This window comes from Drosophila mauritiana, chromosome 3R, assembly GCF_004382145.1.
Source record: "Drosophila mauritiana strain mau12 chromosome 3R, ASM438214v1, whole genome shotgun sequence".
Lineage (NCBI taxonomy): Eukaryota > Metazoa > Arthropoda > Insecta > Diptera > Drosophilidae > Drosophila > Drosophila mauritiana.
In genome coordinates this window covers 11,057,444-11,072,570 of record NC_046670.1, presented here as the reverse complement: position 1 = coordinate 11,072,570, position 15,127 = coordinate 11,057,444, and the positions used below count along the sequence as shown (strand labels likewise).

The following is a 15,127-nucleotide window of genomic DNA, read 5'->3' as shown; positions in this document are numbered from 1 at the left end:
GCGCCGCAGTCATTCAAGAAGAAGTTAAGAGCTGGGCTGGCTAAAACGCAGCAAGACGAGAGCGGACTAAAACGGAGCTGCCGCAGCCAAAGTCGAGCGCTGAACTTGTTTCATGCAACTTGGGCTTAGTGTGTGCCCGATCCCCTATGCCGAGCCCCGCACCACTCGATTTTTTTTTTTTTTGCCTCTTAAATGCTGTAATAAGCCAACAACAGCGGCCAGAAAACATGTTTATGAAAAGAAAGAAATTCCATTGCAAACAAAAGAGGGAGCGCGAGGGCGAGAGGCGTGCGCTGCGCATGCGCGCCTGTAATCCAGCTCACTCACACACAGCTCACACATGCACAGACCCACTCAGCCGTACTCTTAAGCCTCTTTTTTTAAGATTTTCAGCCTGGAATCTTGAGGGGCTCTCTTCTTGTATGCCAGTTAAGCCCACATGCACATTTAGTTATGCCGTGGTGGAAATATTTTTGCGAGCACAGCAGCAGAACAACAAAAACGGAAAAGTAGCACAACATGTCCAACAGGCGTTGGTTCACAAGGGGGTGGAGAGAGCGGACCAGGAGTTTGGGAACACGGTGAAATAGTTCGAATAAGTGGTGAATTTCAATTTCTCAATTAATATTATTAATTGTTAGCCTAAATAAATCTTTACATTTGTGTTGTATTTTAAGCAAAAAATATAAATTTCACTTAGAAATATCTTATAATTTAAGAGATACAAAAGAAATATTGCTTGTTTTTTAAGCAATATTTGTCAACTTTATATTTAAAATTTCATATTAGGTTTGCAACATTTTTAGGAAATTAAGAACAAGTTCATTAAAGGAATGACTATTTGGTTCTCTGGTCACAGTATCTCTTCATCAAGTAGTTTAAATTCGAGGATGTGATTTTCAACTTAAAAACTCAACAAGTTCGTTGCCTAAGTCTTTCGGTTTCGGCTGGCAATGCCACCCTCCCACCATCTGTGGTGTGTTACTGCCTCGGTCAAGAGAGCGCGCCGCTCTCTTTCGCTGCCGCCGTGGTCGCGATCGATAGCCTCTGCGCTGCGACTCGCACTCAGTTGCCATTTACCTGTCGACGCATCCAGGTGCCCGCGTGTCCCGGTCTCGTAGAAGCGGATCAAACGGTCTCAAGGCGCCGCTCTGCGTTGCGTGCCTACGTGTCCTACGGGTGTGTGTGTGTGCGAGAGTCTGCGCTGGTGTTGGTGCCGTGAGTCAGTGAGCGCAAAAAAGATAACACAAAGAGCCATAGTGAAAGATCGAAACGCACACACTCTCACGCGACCTGCAATGAAAATAAAGTAGAGAAAAGAGTGCGCTAGTGTGTGTGTGTGCGAGTGGAATAACAGAGAAAATAAATGGAAATTAAATGAAGCTGCAAAAACTGCCAAATAAACAAAGTGCTATGCGATGCATAAATGAGAAGCCAAACGGAGTTACCTGTATAATCATCAAGGTAGAATGGGCGATCACAACTTATTAAATTGCAATTCGAGGTTCAGGTTTTCAGGCTCTCTCTTTCGCTCGCCCTCTCGCTCTCTTTGTTTCTGTATGGCTTCGTTAAGCATATATTCCATAGTATTCTTTATTAATATTGCACGATCGTAAAACTTTAATGAAATTATTCGTACGCCCATTCCCTGTGACACCTCGCATAGGAGGAAAACTCTCGACCCCAAACTAAGACCAAAGCCAAAACCCAAACCAGTTGCAAAAGTTGTCACATTAAAATCACACCTTTGGAGATATATATTTATTGTTGTTGCTGCACCACTTTGGTATATAACTCGTTCGCGATACAACCACCGATGCAGATGCAGATGCGGATGGAGCCGGCGATACACCCTCTCCGCGAGGTGGTTGCATGCAAATTATACACGTAGAGGAAGTCGGGATCTCTCGACTGGTCATTAACTCAACTAGGAGTTGCTGCAACGGATATGTTTATGGCCAACTGATTGAATTTCATCCTCACACAAACGCATACTCTCGGCAATTATACGCCAAGCGACTTTCCTTTTTCCCCCGCGTAAATAGCTATATTCATATTTTTCCTGGAACTCCACAGTGCCCACCAGATAGACAGATACATATGTAGAGAATTCTATCCAGCGTTGGGAGATCAGAGGTATGGCACACGTGTTGGCCAAATGTTTTCGGCTCTTCACATCATTAGCAAAGTGCCCGAGGGTTTGCCCCTGTAGTTCGGTTAGCTGGAAACCATATACTCGTATACCCAGCAAAAAAACCAACCGAAACCGAAACAAGCAGACGAATTTATTATGTTTGACTTCTCCCTTGTAATCTTAGCATGGCTAAATTAAAGATTACAAATTGGACATTTGATATCACAACATTTTGGCATTCGAGTCGGACTCGCACTTTCCCAGCCAGCGGCTATTCGCAATGAAAGCGGGCAAAGATCGCCCGCTTACTCGCGCATTTACCAGCTATTTCAAATATTTCCTACAAAAATGTCAACATATGCGCATTGCAATGACAGGCCAGCCAGCGAGCCACTTGGCCACTTGGCCACTTGGAGAGCCAATGCAATCCACAATCCAGAGGTCCAACAATCCAGCAGTCCAGCATTCAGCCATGGCCCGCAGCCCCAATCAAAGCCAAAAAGCTTTCAAGCCAAAAGGCTGCCGCCATCGCAGTTGCAGACATGGAAAAGCCACTCGCCGATTTCATGAGATTTTCAACAGTTTCTTTTTTATATTTATTATTTCTATATTTCGAACTGCCTAAGCGAGGATCCATCAACTACTTGGGAAATGTAGCTAATTATTGATATATTCACGAAAATTCATTATCCATTTTAACTTTCATATTTCTAAGATGCCACAATATATTAGTAATTAGTTTGGTTTTTGGCGTATTACGAAATTTTTTATATCAAATATTTATGGCTTGCATTTTTACTATCTAGTTTGAGCAGAAATATTGCTAATTGGTTTTTACATTTCAATAAAAGGTAGCATTAAAAAATATACCATATTTATTTTTACGTATAGATAATCAGGGATTTGGCCTTTAATCTGAAGAGCATTTTCAATTCGGCTCTATCCGCCGGCTAATCGACTTTCCTTTCTTGTCCGCAACTTTTATTGTATGTCTCCCTGCGCTGTGTGTGTGCGGGTATTTATGTGTCTGTTTGTATGATTTCATAGCTCTTGCAACAGTGCAATCAGCAAATACTAAAATGCAATGCGACGTATTTTTTATTATTTATTTTTCCTTTATTTTCATTTTTCTTGACGTTTTCTTTTTTTCTGCTGTTGTTGTCTTGAAAGCCAAAGCTTGCCGCGAATCGTGGCCAAGAGAGCTCGGTGGCCGGAGTTGCAGTCTCTCACGCCACAAGCGACAGTTTTGTATTAGAAACGGCAACTTGTAGCTGCAGCTAGTTACGAGCTTGACGATTGCCAGCTAGAGCAGGGGGGCAACTGGTGAGGGGAGGACGGCGGTGCAGGTGCGCGGGGGGAGGCAGCTGGAATGTTGTTTCTACTTGCTAGTTGGCCATGTTGCCGAGTGACTGACATAGTTGCTGCCACAATTGTTGCTGTTGTCGTTGCCGTTGTCGCAGGGCATTGCGGGCTGAACTTTAAAATTAAATTTGTTAAACAATTTATGTGTAGCATATTAGATGGCGGAAAAAAGCAGATAGGCAACCCATGCGGGCGTCTTTTGGCTTAGGCTTGGTCTTTTGGCCATGCGGGCCACCACCACACGGATATAACCTGTTTCGCTCTCTTTCTCGACGGATTCCGATTTCCGAATGAAAAGTGGCCAAGAGACGGGGACAAAACGGTGCTTTTCTCTTGCACTTATCACTCGATCATGGCCATCTCTCACCCTCTCCCTCTCTCTCTCCCTCTCTCTCTCTCTGTAATGAAATGTAATTTGAAAAATTGCGCGCGGCAAATTGTTAGCTTCTTGTTAGAGAGACCTCGTTGTCTTGTGCAGAATTTCAAATATTTTGTCTTAATTAAAATTATCCGATCTCTGTCTTCTTTTAGCAGCCGTCTAGCAGCGAAAAGTCGGGCAATGCTTTTAGATAAATTAACTCTGACATTTGGTCCGTCAAGCATTTGTCGCTCTTTTGCATTTGCTCGACATTTTTATTGGACTTTGACTTGGCCTGGATTTATGTGTTTCGAATTCGGGGATCTCGCCAGTGGGGATCTCGGATCTCCGAATCTGGGAATCTGGGTATCTGGGGATTAGCCGTGGTGCCATCATTCACGTCCGCAATTGTGCTGGCCCCGTCAAAGTCAGCACTGCCCCTGGAACAGCATGTAATTTGCCATGAGCTCGCCTTGTTTCTGGGCCCCATTTTGTGATTTATTTTGCCCGGGCTTGCTGTTTAATTTTGAGCTTAAGGCACAGTCACTGCCAAAAGTTATTTTCGGGGCCGTGGCGCAAAACAAAAGACTCAAGCAACGAACTGGAAATTCGCTTGGAATTTGAATTATGCTCGAGTCGAGGATGAGAAGCTGGCCAAGAATCTGCCTTTGATTGATGACAGTCTCAATGTTTCAATCGCCGCGTCTGCGTCTTCACGGTTGTTATTGTGTTCACGGTTCATTATATAAGATTCGGTTTAATTAGTTCGACTAAAATCTGCGCGTTCTTCTTTAATGGCTCGGGTGAAATTTTTAGTTACTGATAATGACGAAAGAAATGGCACAAAACCATTAAAGAAATTTCGTAAAAACTTTAAAGGCAAGTCCCATTTTGATGGATAGCGCGTAGACGTCAAGAAATCAATTTATATATATATATATATATATTAAACATTTTTTGCACTATCAGATCAATCAGCGCTGAACAAAAAGTGAGCGATGGCCAAGTGGAAATTTAAACGAGTTTTTCCACAGTCACTGAGCAGCTTCCTGAGAAAGTTTTTTGCCTAGGTAATTGAGATTGCAGAATCTACAAATTGATACAAAATTCCAATAATTTACAGTTAGAGCGGGGAAGGAACACTATATCCGCCGATATCGCATAGCTCGAAATCAAGTCGAATGCTCTAATTAATTTCGCTACGACCACATTGAGTCTTCATTCATTCGTTCCATTCAATACTTTCTACCATATCAATCTCTTTCTCCAACTTCCCATCTTCGGCCTATTCAGCTGGAACCTTTATAACGAGTGTCTATTTATGCATGCATAGGCAAAAATATAGCCCATTCCGAAATGCCGCCCATACATATTTAATAATACGAGCACATTCTCCCCTCTTTCTTCTGGCGAAACGTTTCGAATTCTTTGTGAACTGTGTCAACTTTCAATTCTTTTCATCGCATATTTGCATAGAGACAACAGCAACACGAGAAGCCACAGAATTCGGGTTCATTTAACTTAACTGAACGGTTAACCGAGTTTAGCCATTGTTGCGGCCAATTAAATGTGTCGAAATAAATATTTAAGCAATGCCTAATTGCCACAGAATGGCAGTGAATAAATAAATTTCGGGGTTCTTAAAGGTAGTAAGTGGGTAAGCCAGTTTTGGGAAGACGTTAGGCCGCATAATGGGTTATTTAATTACCTTATGAATACAAATAATGTTAAATAGAAAACGAGTCGTAAGCATTTTATAGGGTGTTTAAATTGCGACTGTCGCTTGGCTTATTAATTCACCTATAAAAGCTGTTTAATATTCTTACCTTTTGCATTTATCAACTTATGGTACAACTCAGTCACACATAAATAATGCTGTTAAAATGGCTATATCTCGGTTTGATCTTAATAGTTATTACACCTCAGATTAGCACTTGTAAGTAGATGTGCAACTTATATTTGAGACTTGTTAAAGTTATTAACTTCTGTTAATTTAGATAGAGCAATATGCGTTTTGCCTAAAAATACTGGCAAAGGCGCGATTTGGAAAATTCGCTGGTATTACGACAGAAATTGGAGAGCCTGTCGAAAATTTCGATTCAATGGAAAACGTATCAGTGGAAATGGAAATGCAAATAACTTTGCAACTTGGTGGCATTGCAAAAAGAATTGTCCATAAATTTATAATATATAATATTTCATAATATTTAAGTTACATGTATAGTACGCAACAATCAGGTTATATTTGAATTGAATTTTTAAGTTTCACCGCAGCCATATACTTCTTTCTCAGCTGCTTTTGTTTACTTTTACAAATGCCTAAAAAGACAGCTTAAATGCATGGCGAATGATTAGAAGCAAACAACTAACACAATATTTGGCTATCATAGGCAATATAAGACAAACACTGGAGTTTGTTCTATACCACCTGATTTAATATAGCTCTCTAGTTCGAAAACAATTGATGGTGGCATAAAAGTTGTCAATAGCTATTTAATCTTGTTAGTTTCAATTGTATCACCATGCTGTTCAAAATATCGTGTCTCCTCATTCTTTTGCTGCTCTGTCTGCAGCGGAGTCATTCGAGTAAGTGTGGATTCCCACTCAAGAAGTAACTTCATAAACTCATGGACTATGTGATTTTAGTCAAACGCAGATGCCTCCAGCCACTGGATGTGGGCAAAGGCAAGGCCTATCTGCGCAATTGGTTCTACAACTCCACGTCGCAGAGGTGCCAAAGGTTCATCTTCTATGGAGGTGCTAGCAATGGCAACAACTTCCATACCCAAGCTCGATGTCGCAAAATTTGCCTAGCCTCAGTTTCTCTGCCAATTAATTTGAACTCCACTGGCGCTTGAAAAGAACAACGATTCGAATCAAACAATAACTAATAAATGAGACTTAAATACGCTAAGGCCAGTCGAGCTAATTGCATTTTGTGTGAAATCGCTGAGAAAATCAAGTTGATGCTGCGCCCATTTTCGCTGGCAAAAAATATTTACTATAATTTAAGCTCATATATATTTATTCTTGTTTTTTTTTCTTTTTTTTTTTGTAAAACTTGTCAGCGCCACCCACTTTCTAGGCAGCGCCAGCTTGTTCCACAGTGGGTGTCTATTTGCCCAGGAGGTGCTAGGCGGCGGGTGCGCTGACAACCCAATGGAGCTGCAGCAATAACAATTGCAGGCACAACTGCAGCAACAACAATTGCAACAGCAGCACCATCAACGTTTTGCTAAATCAAAATTGACACTATGCAAAAAGCCAACCCACAGAGCGGCAATTGCTGGGGGAAAACGGTAGCCGACACACACACATAGCCACTCCGTGGAGCACATGCCTCTGGGGCCAAGACTTGGGGCCAGGCGCTCAGCATGCCAAGCCATGGAGGCCAAAAGGTGCCCGCTGTCCGTGGCGCCAAGATGTGGCCGCTGTTGTTGCTTTTGCCGCTCGGCGTTAGATTTCAACCATGTGCAGACAACGGTCGCCACACACAAACGTTGAAAATAGCAGTTATTAGTTTGACACAGCGCACAGTGTGCCCAATGTGATTAATAAAGAGAAATAAAGTAATCAGGAAGGTGAAAAAATTGTGATTTCCATTAACGAGAAAGTGCTCAAAAAGATGACACTATCAAAAAGTACAAGATTGGCCATCGGACATCTACACAGTCAGTTAATAACAGTCGTTAAAAGATGTCCAATACATTTATTTTAATTTCACACTCTACGCAGTTCCTAGTTTTTATTGAATATTTGTATCTTAATTAAACATTTTGCCCACTGTGCCGAGGCAGTCTTGCCATGTTCGAGTGCACTGTGGGCACCACGATGGCGACATTTGCTCATTAAGCATATTAAATAATTAGTACTTGTTGTTGTCATATTTTATGTGCTCGTTTGTGTGCTCGTTGAGCTCAGTTGAAGAGGCTTGGCTTGGACAGGGAAATATGGACAAGCACGTAAAGATGGAGATAGGAACATAGACACAGATCGAGCCAGATACTGAGCTGGACCAGTTTCCAATGGACGTCAGCCGATCGCTGGCCTTAGCTGGCTTTTTAATTTTTATTTGAGCAATAAAAATTGCGAAATATATACGCGGCTTAATTGAACAGCAATTGATGGAGCAACTTGACAGATACGAAGGTAATCCGGGATATAAATTTAATGGTAAGGACGCCAAAAAGTCTAAAGATAATATTCATTTAATTTAAATAAAATGAAGTGAATTGCATAACGCATCGTAAATTCTCAGTTCATAATAATAATAATATAGTAAATGTGAAGCTTATCCGGATTTTTAATATATATTTACTCGCACATTACGTTTTATTTAGATAAAATGTAGATAAATTTACCAAATTATGGTAAATGCTCATACTTAAGTCAATATATCTTGACCAAAACTTTCTCCTTTACTTTCTTAGACCTGGCTTAAAACCTAATCTGAGTTCCAAGTGTTGGAAGACAAGAACTTTACAAGCTTCGTGCGTTGTTTACAACACTTAATGCGTTACTAATGATATTTTAGGCCCTTCAGTCGAGAGACAAAGCATAAGACAAACAAAATGAATTACATTTGCATGTAAATTTATTCAAATTCCATGCTGTGTTGCCCAATGAACCATTTGACACTTTTGTCCACACACCGAGCGTGCTTTATTAATTATTTATTGTCCAACTATTGTGAATTATGGCAATGGCTGGCCATGGTCTAGGAAAAAATCGAATGCCTCTCGAACGGATTGAATTGGGCTGGAGTGGACCAGAGTGGACCAGAGTGAAGTGATCTCTGGATCTCGGAGCATTTTCCTTTCTTTCTTCGGGGATTTTCGTTTGGGGCTTCGAACCAGTTGAGCGACATTCCATATGAGGCATACGCGACAGGCGGTGGCTCCACTTCACCTCGGATTCAGATTCAGATTTAGATTCTCAGTTTTTGGTTGGGTCTTGGTTTTGGTTTGGGTTTCGGTTTCGGTGATGCTAAGATTAATCAGCTGCCATAAGCCAAATGACAAGACATATTTCCGTGGCACCACCAAATGTGCTAGAGCAACGCGTTATTATTGCCAGCCTATTGGTGTGTTTATTTATGGCGCGGCCACAAAATGATACAACACAAAAATCAGAAATTGAAATTAATTTCAAATTTGATTACAATAAAAATAAAGCCGGGCGCGGAGCTCCACTTGTGAGTAGCTTTTGATTTACTCGTCCCAAAAGTATGCCACCCCAGCCCCATTTTTTCCGTAGGTGTGCCCCGTAAAAAGCGCGGCCCCACCCAGAAATGCCACGGAAATTTGAAATAAATTTATAGTTTTCTATTAAGAGATGGCTCACAGATGGGCGAGTAAATTATGCAAAGCCCCCTAGCCGGAGAACGGTTATGGCTTCTGCCCAAATCTCTTGTTCTTGTGCCCAACTTGCCGAATTGGGTTACTTTCGGCTTAATTTAAGGTCTTAAGGTTAGGCCAAATTGCGGATGGCCACAAGCCAGCCCACGCCTCTGCTGCCTCGTCAGCCTCTTCCTCATCCCAAATACACAGTTCCCCATGCCCCCCGATCCTCTGCAGCTTCCCCAGCAAACTGGTTCCGGAGCAACAACAATGAATGGAGCTGGAGCTTGGAGCGCGACTCAATGGAAATGACAGCATACGTGTGGCCAAATAAAAGATATGCCCGTTGTTCACATATAAAGCTAAGCAATGATTTTTGTTCGGCGCGTGGGCGATCCCCTTATTAATTGTGAAAATATATACGTGCGCAGAACGATTTGTTTGCCGACAACCGATAATTCCAACAATCCCCAACTCATTTCACCCACCAGAGTCGAGTGCTGGATTTGAAAGGTCAAATGCAGTAAAGATTCGGAGGAGTGGTTTGCACAGCGATGTATATGCATTTTATGACTCCCAGTTATGCCGCACCATCGCTGCTTTTTCCTCTAATAATTGCGAATGGCATGCAGACCCACAAATGGCTACCCACACACTTCCACTTCGCCAGGCATTCCGTGTTCCCATGGCCATCGCAGATTTGAATTCCATTTACAGCTTGGCACACATATTGCTTTGTTTGGAGCCTTTGGTTTAAATGATATTAGGAAATTCCGCCATAATTACAATTCAATTGGAAAAATCAGACATTTGTTTGCAGTCTTAAAATTACTTAATCTGAAATTGGCGTGTGTTCCATAATAATGGATGCTAATTTTGTTAATAAATATTTCAAAGGTGTGCCTAGTTATCTACGCTTACACTAATGGAACTTTATTGCACTATTAAAGAAATATATTAAAAGTATTCCTTATTTGTACATTATAGACCTTCGCGCCACTCTAGAGGCCTCCTAGCTGATAGACAAAGGATCCTCCAACCCGGAGAGGAACCAACCATGTCGCACAAGACGAGCAACCGTCGCAGCAGCGACCTGGAGTGTCCACTTGCTTCATTGGGCCGCAACAGCAATGCGGTACGTGACCACTACCACCACCCGCATCCGCTGAGCTCCAGTCCGCTGGATCCACAAGCCTACAAGATGATGTCCCGCAAGTCACCCAATCCCGGCCTGGAGGTGTCTGAAGCGCTGGCCTCGCGCAGCTCTACGCCGCCCAGCGACCAGGCTGTGGCATCCTCGACGGCGGCAGCAGTGCTCCATATGGTGCAGCAAAAAGCGGCTACCTTCGAGCTGAGAGGCCGGCACTCGCGACCAACCGATCAGCAGACCAACTATGGAGCCCATTCCACGGCTTCGGTGGGTAGGCATGCGAAGAAGTCCCCAGAACTACCAGCTCCGGCGTCGAGGAACGTGGCTCCCATACCACAGCCGCGGAACTTCCTAACACTAGAACATGTCCTGCAATTTGGAACCCAGCGACCCAGTTGGATGCACGGCAACAGTGCGGACACGGAGGATTCGAGTGACAACAACGCGGGTGGCGGTGGAGCTGGAAGTGGCAGTGGTGGAGCTGGAGGACGAAGACGTGCCCAAGGTGGGCGCTGCAGTGTGCCCACAGTACTCAGCAGCAATGGCAGCGGCGGCAATGGAGCCCAGTACCTGCTGGACAAGAAGATGGAGTCACTGTATCTGGGCAACGCCCTGAGAGCCCTTCCCTTGGGCGCCGAGGCGAGTCAGTTCCAAAACGAACGCTACTACCTGGAGGATTACAGCAGCGGCAGCGGGAACGAGCGACTGCCAGGTGGGTAGACTTAAATCCAAGTCCTGAAATTATACTAATCCTTTATTATCATCCCAGAACGCCTGCATCATCCGCGCACCTCCAGTCCTAGCGAAACGAGTGGATCGGATCGCTACCTGCTGAACCGCAGCTCCAACTCCAACCACCTGCACTCCAAGGGCCAGAGCCTGTCGGACGGACTGTGCAACCTGGGTCGCTTCTCGCCCAGCTTGGATCAGGGCTATGCCACGCTGGTCTCACCCTCTCCCACAGGTCACCATTCAAGTGGCGGAGCGGGCAATGTTACCAATTCCACCACGGCCAGTGGAGCGGGAATCATGGCTAGCAGTACGCCAACTACAACGCCGCGAAGAGGAGCCTCCAGCAATGGATTGGGAGGAGGAGCAGCGTCTGGCACCGCCATTGGACCGCCGCCCTGGAACCGTAAAGGCCCCTTTCGCTGCGGTCCGCTCTTTGATCGTCTGCCCGACGAGGCCGTTGTACGGATCTTCTCATGGCTGGACAGCTGTGAACTGTGCAACGTGGCGCGAGTCTGCCGGAGATTCGAGCACCTCGCCTGGCGACCCATCCTTTGGAAGGTGATCTCGCTGCGGGGCGAGCACTTGAATGGCGACAAGACGCTGAAGATGATCTTCCGCCAGCTGTGCGGCCAAAGCTGCAATGGCGCCTGTCCGGAGGTGGAGCGCGTCATGCTCGCCGATGGCTGCCGCATCTCGGACAAGGGTCTACAGCTCCTCACGCGCCGCTGCCCCGAGTTGACTCACCTTCAGCTACAGACCTGCGTGGACATCTCCAATCAGGCGCTGGTCGAGGCGCTGACCAAGTGCAGTAACCTGCAGCATCTGGATGTGACGGGTGAGTGCAGATAGTTTATTTGATCTTAGATTTTTTTATGGATGATAATGATTTCATGTTTTAAATCATATTTTCTCTCAGGCTGCAGCCAGGTGAGCAGCATCAGTCCTAATCCCCACATGGAGCCGCCGCGTCGCCTGCTGCTTCAGTATCTGGACCTCACGGACTGCATGGCCATCGATGACATGGGTCTGAAGATCGTGGTCAAGAACTGCCCCCAGCTGGTTTACCTTTATCTGCGCCGCTGCATACAAGTCACAGGTGAGTTGGAGTGGATTACTCGTATGATACGATACCATATGAATACCTTTTCGTATTTCAAACTAATAGATGCGGGTCTGAAGTTTGTGCCCAGTTTTTGCGTCTCGCTGAAGGAGCTCAGTGTGTCCGACTGCCTGAACATCACGGATTTCGGATTGTATGAGTTGGCCAAGCTGGGAGCCGCACTGCGGTACCTTTCCGTGGCCAAATGCGAACGGGTCTCGGATGCGGGTCTAAAGGTGATTGCCAGGCGGTGCTATAAGCTGCGCTACCTGAACGCTCGAGGCTGTGAGGCCGTGAGCGATGACTCCATTACGGTCCTGGCGAGATCCTGTCCACGTCTGCGAGCCTTGGACATCGGGAAGTGCGATGTGAGCGATGCGGGTCTTCGAGCTCTGGCCGAGAGCTGTCCGAACCTGAAGAAGCTCAGCCTGCGCAGCTGCGACATGATCACGGACCGCGGGGTGCAGTGTATCGCGTATTATTGCCGTGGACTCCAGCAACTGAATATCCAGGACTGTCCGGTGTCCATCGAGGGCTACCGGGCGGTCAAGAAGTACTGCAAGCGCTGCATCATCGAACACACCAATCCGGGATTCTGTTGAGATGTCCCATAGCCGGCGGTAGCCACCACAAAGCACAGAGGCAGGCCATATGAGCACAGATATAAAGGGAATTTATGGGCAAAGAATACTCTTGAAAAACAAAATAGTTGATAAAGTGGCAGGCAAATTTTAGCCATACACGGACTTTTGGGATACAAGTCCTCAAGTCTTAGTTCAATGATTAACCGAGAGAATCTATTGGTTTGGATATTATTCATAAAAAAAGCATATCTTAAATTGTTCTCCGTAATCAGCCACCACTTTGCCCGCGCTAAATAAGATTATTGTAAATTGTATATATCAAACGGACGCAGGACAGGACTAGCGTAGCATAGAGCATGTTCAGTAGACTTTGTCTAAGTAGACTAATTCTTGGAGTAATAAATTATTTTCCCCACCAGAAATGGTTCAGTGCTTAGGTTTTGACTTTTTCGCCTTTCTTCCCAGAGCGTCGAAAATGTTTGGTTTCAATTGCGGCACATGGTCAAGGATGTACGGAGGACGTACGTCCATACTTTCCCGAGTGTAGTGGTTGCCGTTCTTGGTCCTGCGCAGCCGATCCAATTCGATGGTGGCCTTTATTGACGGCCTGGAACCCTCCGCTGGAGTGATCTTAATCTTGGTGCAGTTTCCGCGCTCCAAATAGTCAATAGTGGCCATCAGGGAACGTATATCAGCGATGACGGACGAGGTCTGCTCGTGGATTTTTAGCAGAGCCTTCAGATTGGCATATATTCTGGCCAGCCGTTTGTCCACGGGGGATAGATTATTGGGATCGCAATTCTTTTTCTGATGCGGAACTGAGTACTTGATGAACGGGCGTTCGTTGCCCTTCGGTGGTTTAGGAGTCTCCTTGCACGGCTTGGGCACCAACTGCTCCGACACCTCCATCAGTCGCACCTGCTCATCCAAACTGCTCAAGGGCAGCTTTCGCATTATGCGGCGCAGCTGCTTGCGCTTTTTGGGCGTGAGCAGGTGGTTGTGCTGAAAGCGCTCCACTCCGCGGTGCAAGTTCTCCATCATCTTTACCCAAACGTCCATGCTCTTGCTCTCCGCCTCGATTTCATTCTGGAGTCGTACGCGCTTTGACCGAAAGTGCCGTATTTGTCGTTGTAGCGACTTCGCCTGATTCTGATCATTCAAATGCTCGCGGACCAGACGGTCGTAGTCCTTTTTCCAGTTCGGTTCCTGGGTCATTGGCTTAACTAGGGAATTTTGAATTTTTGAAAACGATAACTGACTATTGTTATCGATGACAAAGTAGTCGTGATAAATAATATTTAAATAGTTCGTTTTTAAAAATATTTCGATTTTCTCTGAAACATATCGATAACTTAGTATGAAAACCGTGTACCATCCCTAATCAGCTGTTTAATCTACCTTTCGCCGCCTGCTCTTTAGTAAATATCTGGAGTAAAAGCTAAAATTTACCTGGTAGCTGAATACAATTATAAATCCTATTCGAAATTAAGTTTTAAAAGTTATGTTTGCATGCCTTTAGAAGGACGCCTTTTAAATAGTACAATTGGAACACGGAGGAAAAGTACAGTGTTGCGTAATTAAAGCGACACGTTTTTTGAGCCTCAAAATTAAGCTGTACACATAGAGTGCCGGAGATTTAACGTACGAATCCCAGGAAGTACAAGAAACCGACGTCATGGCCAAGTATATCGCCCAGATCATCGTGTTGGGCGCCCAGGCAGTGGGAAGAGCCTTCACCAAGGCGCTGCGCCAGGAGATCGCCGCATCCCAGGAAGCAGCACGACGGGCGGGTGGTGGCAAGCAGGGCGAAAAGAGCGCCGAGTCCAACCTGCGCACAGGTAAATCTTGGACACAGTCATGCTGTCTATTTCACTATTCACACCTACTTATTAATGCAGGCATGACGCTGGAGGAAGCCAAGCAGATCCTGAATATAGATGACCCCAAGAACGTGGACGCTATCATCAAGAACTACGAGCATCTGTTTCAAGTGAACGAACGCTCCAAAGGCGGCTCCTTCTATATCCAGTCAAAGGTTTTCCGGGCGAAAGAGCGGTTGGACCATGAAATTAAGGCCCATGAGCAGCCGAGGTCGTCGAATACGGAAGCAGCTCAAGAGACGGCGGAGGAGTCTCAGAGCAGAGCGCGGCAGCGGCGCTGAGTGTCCTTGTTTTCCCAAACGAACTAATTAGCTGATAATTGATTTAAAAACTACGTGTTAAGTACAAAAAATGAAAGTCTGTTGATGTAAATAGAGATTTACGAACATGAAGAGAAGTGTAAACACTTTCTGCAAAGAACTCCACTTCCCGGGAACACAAATGTAATGAAATTCTTGTAAACTAGCACGGATTAGCTCAGATGGTTAG

At 44.9% G+C, this 15,127-nt stretch overlaps 4 protein-coding genes across 5 annotated transcripts; 3 read left to right on the top strand and 1 right to left on the bottom strand.

Annotated features, from left to right (window-relative positions):
• Positions 1–1,075: 1,075 nt before the first annotated feature.
• Positions 1,076–13,180, top strand: LOC117143118 (F-box/LRR-repeat protein 7). The gene is made up of 5 exons (XM_033307606.1): positions 1,076–1,464; positions 10,181–11,055; positions 11,113–11,910; positions 11,992–12,171; positions 12,241–13,180. Exons 2-5 carry the CDS (start codon positions 10,251–10,253, stop codon positions 12,774–12,776), a joined length of 2,319 nt encoding a protein of 772 aa, XP_033163497.1. The 5' UTR covers positions 1,076–1,464; positions 10,181–10,250; the 3' UTR covers positions 12,777–13,180.
• LOC117143122 (kappaPI-actitoxin-Avd3b) lies at positions 6,170–8,143 on the top strand. Its single transcript, XM_033307611.1, has one exon. The coding sequence runs from the start codon at positions 6,482–6,484 to the stop codon at positions 6,710–6,712; it is 231 nt and encodes a 76-aa protein (XP_033163502.1). The 5' UTR covers positions 6,170–6,481; the 3' UTR covers positions 6,713–8,143.
• On the bottom strand, positions 13,165–14,073 carry LOC117143120. The gene has a single exon (XM_033307607.1). The coding sequence runs from the start codon at positions 13,971–13,973 to the stop codon at positions 13,185–13,187; it is 789 nt and encodes a 262-aa protein (XP_033163498.1). The 5' UTR covers positions 13,974–14,073; the 3' UTR covers positions 13,165–13,184.
• Positions 14,074–14,124: 51 nt separating this feature from the next.
• Positions 14,125–15,030, top strand: LOC117143121 (mitochondrial import inner membrane translocase subunit Tim16). Of its 2 annotated transcripts, none has more exons than XM_033307608.1 (3): positions 14,125–14,210; positions 14,278–14,596; positions 14,657–15,030. In XM_033307608.1, exons 2-3 carry the CDS (start codon positions 14,434–14,436, stop codon positions 14,917–14,919), a joined length of 426 nt encoding a protein of 141 aa, XP_033163499.1. In that variant the 5' UTR covers positions 14,125–14,210; positions 14,278–14,433; the 3' UTR covers positions 14,920–15,030. The 2 variants fall into 2 exon arrangements, with proteins under 2 accessions (XP_033163499.1, XP_033163500.1); XM_033307609.1 differs by having other exon boundaries at positions 14,134–14,210; positions 14,281–14,596.
• Positions 15,031–15,127: the final 97 nt, after the last annotated feature.

Bases quoted from the DNA above. Each gene is read 5' to 3' on its own strand.
- LOC117143118 (XM_033307606.1), top strand. From the start codon at position 10,251: ATGTCGCACAAGACGAGCAACCGTCGCAGCAGCGACCTGGAGTGTCCA. The intron at 11,911-11,991 runs GTGAGTGCAGAT...ATTTTCTCTCAG, and splicing joins GCAGCATCTGGATGTGACGG to GCTGCAGCCAGGTGAGCAGC. The intron at 12,172-12,240 runs GTGAGTTGGAGT...TCAAACTAATAG, and splicing joins CCGCTGCATACAAGTCACAG to ATGCGGGTCTGAAGTTTGTG.
- LOC117143121 (XM_033307608.1), top strand. From the start codon at position 14,434: ATGGCCAAGTATATCGCCCAGATCATCGTGTTGGGCGCCCAGGCAGTG. The intron at 14,597-14,656 runs GTAAATCTTGGA...TTATTAATGCAG, and splicing joins CGAGTCCAACCTGCGCACAG to GCATGACGCTGGAGGAAGCC.
- LOC117143120 (XM_033307607.1), bottom strand. From the start codon at position 13,973: ATGACCCAGGAACCGAACTGGAAAAAGGACTACGACCGTCTGGTCCGC.
- LOC117143122 (XM_033307611.1), top strand. From the start codon at position 6,482: ATGGACTATGTGATTTTAGTCAAACGCAGATGCCTCCAGCCACTGGAT.